At 42.9% G+C, this 13,345-nt stretch overlaps 1 protein-coding gene across 2 annotated transcripts in view; it reads left to right on the forward strand.

Annotated features, from left to right (window-relative positions):
• The window catches only part of pgbd5 (piggyBac transposable element derived 5), a 37,133-nt gene continuing 23,788 nt past the window's right edge, over window positions 1-13,345 (forward strand). For both annotated transcript variants that reach the window (XR_011182292.1, XM_006638400.3), the window contains exons 1-2: window positions 1-626; window positions 12,514-12,941. Coding sequence is in view for 1 of the 2 variants with exons in the window: in XM_006638400.3 (XP_006638463.1) it covers window positions 311-626; window positions 12,514-12,941 (744 nt within the window). In the remaining variant the exon portion in view is untranslated. The remainder of the gene's footprint in view (window positions 627-12,513; window positions 12,942-13,345) is intronic.

The following is a 13,345-nucleotide window of genomic DNA, read 5'->3' on the forward strand; positions in this document are numbered from 1 at the left end:
CTATACAGTAGAGATCGGCTCGCCCAACCCGGATGTGGGACTCAGTGATAAATATTGAATTTTTTTTTTTGCCTCGTAGGCGGCGCGGAGGTAGTTCAGTACCTCAATCGGAGGACAGCTCCACTGTCACTCGATGAGGGTTGTTCCCAGGCACTTGGGTTACGTGGGCGTCTGCGGTTTATTGGGATAAGGGCGAGGTTTGATCACGTTGTGAGCGTGGTAGGAATTAGGTGTGTGCACTTTTTTTTTGTTGTTTCCTGGGTGATCCTGGCTCCGTGTCTAATCTTAACTCGGTTCAGCAGCAATAACGATGGCGGAGTGCGGGCAGAAGGCGCTGTCACTCCTTGAAGCGGCCCGCTCTCGCTACGAAAGCTTGCAGATTTCCGATGATGTTTTCGGGGAATCTGGGGACGACAGCAGCGAGAACCCCTTCTACAGCACTTCGGGCGACTCCAGCTCCGACAACTACACCTCGGAGAGCAACGGGGACGGGCAGAGGACAGGCGAGATTGCGGGCAGTCACTCCGGAGGTCTGCCCGGCTCCGCGTCGAGCGCCCAAGCAGAGGAAGAAGGCTGGAGCGATGCTCTCCGAGACATCACCGTGCCTCTGTACAAGGATACGTGTGGTAAAAAGCTTTCTGTCTGTGCTTTTATTCTGTTAACACTGCTTATGTCACAGTATTCGCAGAATATATCATAACATTTAAACATAACGTGCATAATAAAAACGGATAAGGTGCCAGTTTAAACTGTCTAGATCGAGTGATCTGAGTTTTGTCTGCAGTGCTATCGCGCTCGGAATAAATGATTTTAAGTCATTTATTACATCCATTTCACAAATTACTGCATTTTGAAAGAGCCAGTAGTTTACACGTATGAAAAAAGGATGGGTTTTGCATTGCTTTCCTAAAATAACCAGTATTGCCAGTATGAAAATGTACACTGTACCCTTATCGTCTATTTATCAGTGCCCTTGGATGCAAACTGAAATTTTGCATGGCAATTCTCGATAGTCCTGGCATATTTGAAGTCCTACTCTTGGAATGTACTCAGTAGCTGGACCAATTGGTAACTGCATGCTAACTGTTATACTGTGAGCTAACAAAGTTACTGTGGGCCGATTGTAGCTGGAAGGCAAAATTGATTTTAATGTGCTGCCAGCGAAACAATTTGTAGCATATCTGCTGTAACACAGAGGCACCATGCAATGATGATAGTGGGGTTAGAGACCAGATTATGAGTTTTGCTAATCAGTGAGCCTTTCTTTAAATTCCGGAGGTGCAGAACCTTCTCAGTCCAACTACTGGAGCACATTAGTACATGCAGATACAAGACAAAGCAATAAGATGGAGTCTGGGGGTGGCAGAAACGCCATTCATCCTTAATTGGGTTAGTGTCTAGGGGAATGGGGGTGTAACAGTTTATTAAGCAGCACTAAAATAGCATACAAAAATGTATGATATACAATACATATAATATAAAACAGGTATGTTCTACAAATTCAGCAACAGCTGTTTTCTTTAAGTATGCTGATGCACATTGAAAAAACAACAGGCTGTTTTTCTGTGAATTGCTCAATGAGCACACAGTATATGTGACAAGTGCAGCTCTCCCTGCCCTGGGCTCCCTGCTGCGTCAGCCCTGCACTGCTTAGATTTCAGAGGAGAGTAAGTTCTGTAACTTGCTCAGTGCACCGTGCTCTGTTACACTTGCATAGCATCATTTATGCTGCAAATGATGAGCAGCTACATTTATTGATTGAATACTACTGTTCCTTGGGATAACAAAATTGCTCAAATCATGCATTTGGGTAAAAACTCAAAGTGTCTGGTATTTGGCATGGGTGCTGACTTACACTTTCCAAAATCAGTTCATTGAGAATCTGCACAAATGTCCATTAAAAAAAATGTTATTTTAATCAATGCCAGGCCAGCAGGAGAGGAGACCATGCCCTGCTTGAGTAATGAATATCACCTGGTTGCTACTGGCATGAATGAAGGGGCCTGTCTGTGGGAGGGGCTGCCTGTAACATTACATGTTCTACTTCAGCCATCCTCATATTTGTACAGAGAAACCAGGAAACCAGCAAGAAAGACCACATTGTGGGTCACTACACTATCTCAGGCTCTTCCCATCCACGTCTGATTCATCTATCAGTTTTAATCTGAGCTGGCTGCCACCTGACATTTTCAAGTAAAATAATCCACACATCAGCAAAATGGATGACTGTAGTTACAGTAGTTAGTTCCTTACACTTATATAGCACTTTTCTGGACACTCCACTCAAAGCGCTTTACAGGTAATGGGGATCCCCTCCACCACCACCAGTGTGCAGCCCCACCTGGATGATGTGATGACAGTCAGAGTGCACCAGTACACTCCCCACACATCAGCTCTCAGTGGAGAGGAGAGCAGAGTGATGAAGCCAGTTCAGAGATGGGGATCATTAGGAGGCCATGATTGGTAAAGGCCAGGGGGAAATTTGGCCAGGCCACCTGTGATTTTTAATGACCACAGAGAGTCAGGACCTCAGTTTTAAGTCTCATCCAAAGCATGCCACCTTTTTACAGTATAGTGTCCCCGTCATTATACTGGGGCAATAGGACCCACACAGACTGCAGGTTGAGCGCCCCCTACTGGCCCCTCTACTACTTCCAGCAGCAACCTTACTGTAGCTTTTCCAGGAGGTCTCCTATCCAGGTACTGACAAGGTTCACACCTGCTGAGCTTCAGTGGGCTGCCAGTTGTGAATTACAGGGTGATTTGGCTGCTGGCCATAGATCACGATGCAGGTCAATTGTCGGGATGCTTAGAGGCCAACTTTCCTTAGGGTGGTAAGATAGCCAGACAGAAACCGTTGCAGTCTAAAAAAAAACTTTTCTGCCTGTCCCATGTTCACTGAAGAGCATATTTTCACAAGACTACTAAAATATATTCTCTGGACAGACTAATCAAAAGTTGAATTTTTTGGCCCCTATGAGAAACTTGCCTTGTCAGCTTTGGCGGGTCCATGAATTCGATATCGTATCAGCAAGTTCTTGAGAAAAATGTTCAGCCATTCATTCATCAGCTGAAGCTGAGCTGGAAGTTGGCTTTGCAGAAGGATAGGGATACTAAACATACAAAGATATTTACAGCATACAAAGATATCTACAGTGAGGAGATGACGCCAGGAATTTGACAAAAGCCTTAAATATCTAACCTGGGTTTTGAAGTATTCACAAAGATATTTAAAGATTCTGTGAAATACTATACTGTACCTGGTTAAATATTTACGGATTTCAGGAAAACTCTGGTCTTCTGTTGCTACTGTAGTAGGTGTTCTTTACAATTGTTAATCCTTTGAAAGATACTTCACCAAAATATATATATATTTTTACTGTGATAGGATGTGTCTGCTTTTGCAGGAAGATATAGGATGGATGTCTCTACGTTTTGGGTGTTGGTTGTTAGTTGAACAATCAAGTATGTTTTTGAAAGGATTTCAGTTAACCTAACACAAAATAAATTGGTATTGTTTCTCTATACAGTACGTCCAGTGCTCCCTACATCAGCTTGAATGGAGAAAGTTGTGGATTTTGTGTTGAGATTGTTTAGTTTAAGCATGTCTGTGTACGACACACTTTTAGATCTGGAACTAGCTGGGCTGTTTCTCAGCAAGCTCTTAGTGGTGCAGCTGGAATCTTGTTCCTAAACATATCAACTTCAGGTATCTGAATGTTAACATTTTCAAACAGTTTGTAGATGAAACATTTGTAAAATGCACACAGTCATGTGAATCTTATGTAGAGTTTGCACCTTCCAATTTGATCACTTCTGTTGCATAAGAGTAATAGGTGGTGACCTTGCATATGGGCCTGTAGTAAAGACCTGGAACAAACCAGGGACAGGTTCACTAGTACAGACTCTCTGCACCTTTATAAGACAATGTCACGAAAATGACCGAACCTATTAGTTCAAAATGTCACGTCTTTTATTGCCGGCTCAGTTCTTTGTAGTTTGCAAAAAAGGGTCAAGTGCAGTACTTTCTCGAATGCATATCTTAATTGGAAAAAATACGCATCTCATGAAAAATACTGAATTACTGTCACGAACAGTTCTTTCCGGGCCCTATGCAGACGACACGATCCGGATTTGTGAGGAAACACTGGGGAAAAAAGTCATGCGGGAGAGGGTATGGAGAGAGGGGGCGTGTCCAAGGGGTGCAGGTGTCCAGGGGTAGTGAATCCGGGGCGCACAATCCATACATCAAATCCAAACAGGTAATCAAAAACAGGGGCAAAAGTCCATGGCCAGGCGATCCATCTGGGGGGAATAAGGAACAGGAACCAGGTCGGAACCGGCGGGGGGAATCAGGAACAGAAAATTAAAATCATAACAGAGCCAGACGCTGCAGGACCCGGGCTCTCACGAAACGGGATTCAATGAGGAACCCCGAATGATGTCAGTGTCTGGCTTTTAAGGGAGAACAGAAATAAGAAGCAGGTGCAGGTAATGGGGCTAAACAAGGAAGGGCTGGAGCGCCCTTAAGAGGAGGAGTAGCGATCGTGACAATTACACTGAATTCAAATAAAGACTGGTTTGTAAGCAATAAATTTGAAAATAAAGAATAGCCTGAAAACAGTATGAGACATCGATATAGTGAGGTTTAGAATGGACATGAACCAATAAACCCAAATCATATGCACAATTAGTCCTAGCCTGCTATTGGGTGTATTTCGAATGCAGTTCCTGTTGTTTGCTTTTCTGTTATGCACATGCTGTCGCTGTGAAAGTCTTGGGGAACTTATGCAGTCAGTGAGGTTCTTTCACCTTAGATTGTGTTTCCAGGAGGCAGCATTCATTGATGGCATTAAGCTGCAGCACGTGATGTCCATTCTCACTTTCCAGCACCACACTAACTAAATATTACATGACATAATAGCCAAACCAGACACATTCATTGACCCAAGCCATGAATGATGACTTATGACATTTGAATAGTTTCAAGAAAGAGGAGGCCATTTGATCCACCTTGTTCATTTAGTAGCTAGTAGTTCATCTCATCCAACTGCTTCTTGAAATAACATCAGGGAATTTGTTTCCACAGTAGCCGTGTATTTTAGGCCAACACAGATCTGATACCCACTGTGGAGCTGAAACTCATTGTCACATCCGCTGCTAATAGGAATCCCTCACTCAAACAGTCTCACCCCAATCAATCACCAGCTGGAGGCAAGCCCCTCAAACGTCGCTGATCTAACCCTTCTTCCAATCAGAGCGCCTCACTTGCTAACACAGCCTCCACTTCCAAACCTCCTGAAGCATTCGCCGTTTCACTGAGCATCGCTCGGGATTGTTAGCCTCTCCGGAACTTCTTGCCTCACTTGGATAAACCTTTGGATCTTGCTTTCGGATATTCGAACCGGGAACTCACCTTCGAGCTTGACCTCGTCTGGCGCTTTGGATTTGTCTGCCTTTCTCCTTTTGGGTAACCTTTGGTATCGAACCCGGGATTTGCCCCCGGCTACGTCTCTGCCTGACATTTTGGGATCACCTGAAATCTCTCCGCTCCCCAGCTCCGCACAGCTCACGCGCCGTGTTACACTCATGACTCCAAGGTTAAGAGCCTCTTGCTGTATTGACTGATATTCTGCCTGACATAGCAATGTCAAATTACTTCTACATGAGGTATTACCATGGTTAATGGATTCCTGGGATGACAAGACTCCCAAGTGCAAAGCCATGGTGCACCGTCTCCCTGATTGCCTGGAATGTGTGTGAAGTGATGGCACAATAGTGTGATTAATCCAATTGGACTTTACTTAAAAGCTGCTGTTGAAAATGCAGGATACTGTTAGTGTTAAGACCTTGTGCTGTTCCTCTTTCAGAGAGAAATCAGAAGAAAATATAAGAGTAGAGTTTTTAACAGACATGCTATGTGTCAATATTTTTCAGCTGTAAAAGAAATGCATTTGTAGTTTTGTCACTTTTTTGCTCAGTGGGGACTATTGGCATGTATTGACTAGAAGAGATGTGCAAGTGTAAGCTCTGAAGCTCGGTTGCAAGTGAATATTCTTTGTCAACTTAAAATCTGTCCTAGAGCATCTGCAGCTCCTGAACTATCAGTCCGCCTGTCCCACAGTGCCTGACCTTCAAACACCAAACACTGTTGAGCCCAGAGTGTAGAGGCAGCGGGAGGAGAGTTTTTAATTGCACTGACAGTCCTTTGAGGAGAACACAGTGTCTTCATTTGGACCAGAAACCACGCAGTCCCACTGTTTCTGCTTCAGTGTTGCTGTCACTGAGAAGCGCACAAGGCATTACAAGAGTACTTCTCAGGCTGTCTTCTAACACCCAAGCAATTTAAAGACCATTCAAGACCAGAGGAGCTTAAAAAAATATTTTCTTAGACCTAGATTTCAGTGCTTCAAGGTAGGTATATTTTTCAAGGCATGCTAGCTTAGTGCAGTTCTAATAACGTGCATTGGTTCTTGTTTGCAGCAGTTTGCAAATCTCTGTTGAGATGGATCAAATGGAATGAAATCAAATTTCAGCGACTAATAGAGAAAGTCTCTATGTAAGTCTGTTTCTGCTTGACCTTAAGGGTTGGGCGGGGCAATTCTATACTATATATTCCCAACCCTGTTCAAGAACCTGCCAATCTTACATCACTGTGTTAGGGTGGCACTATATGTGGATGTAGCTACGGTCTGCTTCAGGCCCTGCAGATTTGTAGCTGCATGGGCAATATGAGCCATCTGCCAGAGGAGTTTGGCATGGACCACACAGCTTTGCCAGATGGTATTTTAAGCTATGTTTTTTCCCAACTCTTTGAATACTTGTGTATGAGTGGCACATCACGATTTCCAATGTCCTGTGCATAGAGTCACCTGCTCTGCTCTGGTGCTCCCAGTTCATCACCTGACCTCAGAAGGGGCTGGAGACTAAGCATACACATACACTCAGGGAAAAGTCCACTGCTGATATTCCACTCCCAGTTTTTGACAACACTAGAGCCTCTTCACTCCAGGCCTCATAGTGTTCAACTCAGGTGATCGTTTCATTCCATATTTGTGACAGAACAAAACACATTGCAAAACATACATTTGACTGTCAAGACACCTTAAGGGAAAAGGGGTGGAAACGCTGTAGACTATAGTCAGCAATGAAGAAAGGAAAGCTGTTGCCTCTCAAAATGAGACCTGAAAATGTATACTTTAAGAAAAAAATAGTATGTTGCCAAACTAAAATATGTCTTAATTGTTGTTTTCAAAGTGAGCTGTGTAAGACCATGCTGCATTTCAGAAAGTGGAGTCATTTTTAAAAATATTTTACTTTTAATTTTTCAAATGTAATAATGTTTACTTTTATAACTCCTTTCAAGAATACCATTGTGAGAAACCGTTTGTGAACCCTTTGGAATCATCTGTATCCCTGCATTAATTGTTCCTATATTGTGATCTGATCTTCATTGAGTCAATAATAGATTAATAATTATTAATAGTTTGAAGTGAAAGGACGCTAAAACAGGGGATATGTGTTCAGGCATTTTGGATTTGGTTAAAAAACAAAGTCCTGCTGAGTTCTAAATGTGCAACTTGTTAAAAACATGCTTGGATACACTAGCAAGCACTGTAATTAAAACAGTCTGGACGTCTGTAAGAGTCAAAAGCAGTTATTTGCTTTTCTGCATCAGACTGGGAGAGCAGTGTACAGATATGTGCAATGTCCCAAAGATGAAAAGATATGAGCTTCCGGTGTGAGGTTTGGGTCAGAAATGACCTCAGGAGTCCTCATTTGAGGACATTGGACTGATTTCATCAGTAGCCCAAACGTTTTTTGGAGTTGATAAGGAGAGCCGATCCACATAACAGTCTTGTCAGAGTTCAGATGTAAAATGTATTGTTGTCTCGCTTAGAATTGTACGTACAAAAGTATACAGTAGCTTGTGAGGGCTTGAAAGGGAATTGGAGAAAGGAACTGTAATGATGCATTCTTTCGGGACCCTATGCAGACGACACATTCTGGGGATGAGTGAGGAAAACACGGGGGAAAAAGCATGCAGGGGTCGGGAATGAAAACAGGGGGCGTGTCCATAGTGCACAGGTGTTCAGGGGGTGATTCCAGGTCAAATAATCCAAAACAGAGTCCAAAGGGAAATCCAAGAGGAAGGCAAAAGTCCAAAGCCAGGCGGTCCATCCGAGACGAGGACAAACAGGATTAAAAACCGGAGCGGGATCCGATGGAGGGTCGGGGGGAAAAAGGGGGAAAGGGACCAGACACTCAGATCCTGGACTCGCTTGGTACAGGAACCAATGCAGAGCTGAACAGAGTGGGAGTCTGGCTTTTATAGGAAGGCAGGAACCGGGAGCAGGTGCACAAAATCAACTCAAAAGTGAAAGACCCGGAGCACCCTTAAGGGGGATGGACTACAATCGTGACAGGAACCTTTAGTGATTCTGAACTGTATCTTTTTGTCTTCTTTCACTGGGTGAGAATTTTGGCCGGGATTACAAATTTCTGAGTGGCTGGATGCTTTCAGTCTTGTCAAACTTGTATAATGTGGCCAGTGGTTGTTAAAGTAAAACTGAGAAGTGCTTTGTTTGGAAGAAGCTTTTCATTAATGCTAATTCCTGGCCTGAACTACAACTAACATGATTTCTTTGGAAACTGTGAATTTTAGCAGCCAAAATTACAAGAAGAGCAAACTATCCCCTCTGGCCACAGCAATCCATCCTTTCTTGCGTTATATGTGCAGCAGCTGTTAAGAATATTAGAGACAAAACAGGCGCTTTGCATATTAATTTCTTGCTTCTCATGATTCTCATTTAGAGTAAGTAGTGCTGTGTGTTGGAGGGATAACAGCGCTTTTACAAACACAGCTGATGTGCGTAATCATCTCTCCGTGTTTTAATTGTAGTCCCTCAAGAGCCTTCCTGTAAAAGTTCTGCTTCGGTTGAGGCATCATGACTCTTTACCCAGCTAATCACTTCAAAGACAGCCAGCAGCCCAGAGTAGCCCACCACCCCGCAGATGGGAAGAAGGTCTCTGTCATTCGAGCTAATGAGCTGAGGCCTGCAAGGCAGATCCTGGCTGTATCGGCCAACCACCATGTTAACACCTGTCATCACATGTCGTCTCGTGTATAATTCCAGGAAGCCAGTGTCAATACTGAACCTCCTTTGTTTTACTCCAAGAGCTCGCAGGAGCTTGGTGAACTGGTTTCTGACAGGTTGGGACCAAGGATAAGCTTGACACAAGCTGAGTGTGACAAGATAGAAAGAATGTAACTCCAACCAGTTACATAGGCAGTAGGTATTTGATCTCATCCAGCTGTTTCTTGGCTTGAGCAGCACATCTGGGCGGCTCAATAGGATCAACATGCTCTGAACTTCACTGAGTCACTGCTTAGCCAACCTTGCTTTTACAGTCACAGGGATTCTCCAGCAAAAACAGAGAACAGAATCAATTCAAAATTATTACAGTGCTCAGATGATTACTGTGCTATGGTTCTATAGTTCAAGAGGCTTTTCAAATATACTCATTTTAAGCAGCTTTGTCAAATAATGAGTTGTTATACGGCCTTTATTGAGTTTATATATACTAAAAACAATGTAAAACTAATTCTGTCACAGATAACATACAGTAGGTAAAAACAGTTACGGGAGTATAAGCAATACCTTGACATTTTAGGGTCGTGTTTTCATCAAAGTACTACTTAGTGGCAAGTATTTTGAAAGCTGTTTGGATGAAGTGGTGTGGGTCTAATTGAGGGGCATTCATACAAATTCAAGAATTTGTACAAGTGGATGTGGGTGAATCTAGTTATTCAGAATCTGACGTGGGAAGTTTATTTTAGTCAAACTTTGGTTGACAAACAAATCGAAAAATACATTGGTACCCCTTTACACCTTGTTTAATCATCCATCAACAGTGCCATAGCTGGGAGCTGAACCTTTTGCATAGGAGACAAGAATACTGTTCCTCAATACTGCTGCCTATAGGAGCTGTCTCTTAGATCTGCTGTTAAGCAAGGAGAGTATTTTTTTGGCCCTTATGCTGTTGTGGATGCTGTTGTACTGAATAGCTGCTTGCTCACTGCAGCTCTGGGGAATTTCCAGTGACCTTAGTCTAGCCCACATGTCAAACAAATACACCAGGAAACACATCTTAAACTCCCGAATGAACAAACACGTTCTGGCAAATAGTTACTCTAATCTACATAAAATGATCCATCGTTCCAAAACCCCTTTTTCAATATGGCATACAGGAACGCTTCTATTTTTTTTATTTAAAAATAAAATATTTAACAAATAAATACATATTTGAACAAATCATGCAATATATTTAAGTGATGAGAATGGAATTGTTCCATATCTTTAGAAATTAGTGAATAAATGGTGACCTACGGTAAGTTCCTGCACCAATACGGATTTGTGCTCTCCAGAACAAGGGTTGGAGATCTCTGATACAGATGAAGTGTCCTGTAAGAGCAAATATCTAATGCAATCCATCTATAATGGCACTACAGCGAGGAGATCATCACAAACTGTGGAGAAGGAAAGACACTGTGTGGCATCTGTTGAGTACTGTGAACTGGAATCAAGTGCAGGCAAATCAGTGCAAGTCAGCGATTGTCAGCTCCCAATTTAAGCAATGGAGGACGTAATGCAGAAACAGGCCAATTCCCAAGAGCACTGTTTACCTAGAATGAGTTCAGAGAATTGTGTGAAAGTCACTACGAAATACTAGAGCTGACTGGGTCTCTGAAGAGAGAGCACTGCAGTGAAGCCGAGATTTAATTATTAAATGTGTGTGGCTGGTACAAAGGATTTCATTTTATATTAAACAGCTCTGATGAGTTACATCAAGATGAGAATAGTTCGGCAGTTTTGCATTTTTAAAAATGATTCCCTTGACATTAGTCTACTTGAGATATGAGTTATTCTTTTTACGTGCTTAGTTCTATTTACAGATCAATGTTAGTTCATTTACAGAGGATGATGGATCATTATGTCTTCTTTAATCACAAACTCCTTAATCCAACAGTAATGTCATTACTTGCACAATACTTTCAACTACTGTATAATTCTGTAAAGCACTGTGTGAGAAACTGTTTTTAAAGACTAGAGCAAACAAAGATTTGATTGATAGGTTGTTTATCTGACTTGGGTAATGTCTTTGCCTTATGTATTTATCATAAAGAATGTCTCTTTGGTGATATATTAGAAAGGAATATCACCTCTAATTAAATAATTTCTAAATACATTTGCCTTACTAAGTACATCGTAGCAGTGGCTTTGTTAACCTATAATCATCCACTGAAAGTTAATGTGAAAGTATAACATAATGCTACAGCTTGCACTCTTTTTCTTATCCAGGATAAAGTGAATTTGAAATATGGAAAAAGCTTCTTTTGAAAACCTAATAAGAAGCTTTTCACCCGCTTAGGCCTCTCCCAGTCTCAGTATTATGTAGACATTGAGCAATCCCGTTAAACAGCTCTCCATCTCTACTCACAGGAGTGCTATCATGGGAAAGTAAAGCTGCCCTGTTGAACTCAAATGAAAGTGTTTGCTTTTAGCAGACAGAAGGCTAGAAGACAATTGCAGTCACCTGTGCTCTCTCGCACCCTGCATTCACTCACAAATCAGCAGCTAGAGACCACAGCTTGCACATAATTTTAAAATATTTTGGGGAAAAATAAGGTGTCCTTGGATTTGCATGCATTATCAGCAGTCATAAAATGAATAAACATGAAAAAGTTAATGGTAAATGCACATCAAACTAAGAAAGTGCTTTGAGCAATCACAATGGCTTGGTTGTCCCACACTGTTGTCTTTTACATCCTTTCATGATAGTAAACCTTGCCTATGCCAAGTTCTCAGTGAGGTAACCCTTAGCTTTCCTTTGCACAGCAAAGAAAGTTGGATCTGTTTCAGGTTTCAGGATTACCAGGTCTTGCACAAATTGTACCGATGATGCAGGAAACTACAGATCACATCACTTTCGATAACCGCTTATCCAATTCAAGATCACAGTGACCTGGAGCCTAACCCAGGAAGCACTGGGCACCAGGCAGAATACATCCTGGATGGGACACCAGTCCATCACAGGGCACACACGGCCACAAATACAGCCAGTCACACCAGGGTCAGTGTTTATTACAGAAGACAGTTAACTGACCAATATGTCCTTGGACTGTGGGAGGAAATGAAGCACCTCGCAGAAACTCACAAGAACACAGAGAGAACATACAAACTACATGTACAGTAGATAGTACCCCAAGAACTTTATCGATGGCAGCAGCTCTGCTGCGAGGCAGCAATGCTAACCACAGCACACTCATTCCACCAGGGAAAACTACACATTTAATGCAATTATTTTTCAAGTCCGAAATCTCATTATCTCATTTCGGGTTGTAAAATGTGGAAAAGATCCAACGTCTGTGTAACGGGAGACATCTTCATGAAAGATGAGTGTAGGTTTTGCTTTTGCAAGAGAAGGGTCTAACTTTATTTTCCATTTCAGGCCCCACGCAAAAGATGCCAGTGACGGCAAGCGCCATGGACTTCTTCCAGCTCTTTGTCCCCGATAACGCCATACAGAACATGGTCACCCAAACCAACATGTACGCCAAGAAGTACCAGGAGCGATTCGGGAGCGACGAAGGGTGGTGTAACGTGACGCTCTCGGAGATGAAAGCCTTCCTGGGATACGTCACCTCCACCAGCATCCACCGCTGCGAGTCCGTGCTCAGCATCTGGAGCAGCGGCTTCTTCAGCAACAAGAGCATCGCGCTGATCATGACCCAGGCTCGCTTCGAGAAGATCCTCAAGTACTTCCACATCGTGGCCTTCCGCTCCAGCCAGGCCAGCCAGGGCCTCTACAAGATCCAGCCCTTCCTGGACTCCCTGAAGCAGTCATTTGAATGTGCGTTTAGACCATCTCAGACCCAGGTACGTTGTCCAGTTGATCCTTCTGCTGTCAGGGGACCATTCCAGCGCCCACCTCTCCCAAGAGATACTCTCCCCTCTTTCTTACAATCCCACGTTTCTGTCACTCTAAGGAACGTTTCTGAAGTGTGACCCAGCACAATTTGTTCCCAGCATAGCCGTTTCATTAAAACAGCATACATTCCAGTACATGTGCCCTCAAGTGATGTGAATTTAATATGCTAAGAGAAAACGCAGGTTTTCCCCTCTCTCTTTTCCTGATGTTCGTGAAAAGGCTGGGTGTTTCAGATAGGGACTTGTTTGGTGTTGTCAATGGAAACGTCACAATTTGTGTGTGTTTCTTAATGCTTCTCAACAAGCATTGGCACATCCTTCAGGTAAAGATAAAGAAATCGAAAGGAGGGTCA

Source organism: Lepisosteus oculatus, chromosome 17 (assembly GCF_040954835.1).
Source record: "Lepisosteus oculatus isolate fLepOcu1 chromosome 17, fLepOcu1.hap2, whole genome shotgun sequence".
NCBI lineage: Eukaryota > Metazoa > Chordata > Actinopteri > Semionotiformes > Lepisosteidae > Lepisosteus > Lepisosteus oculatus.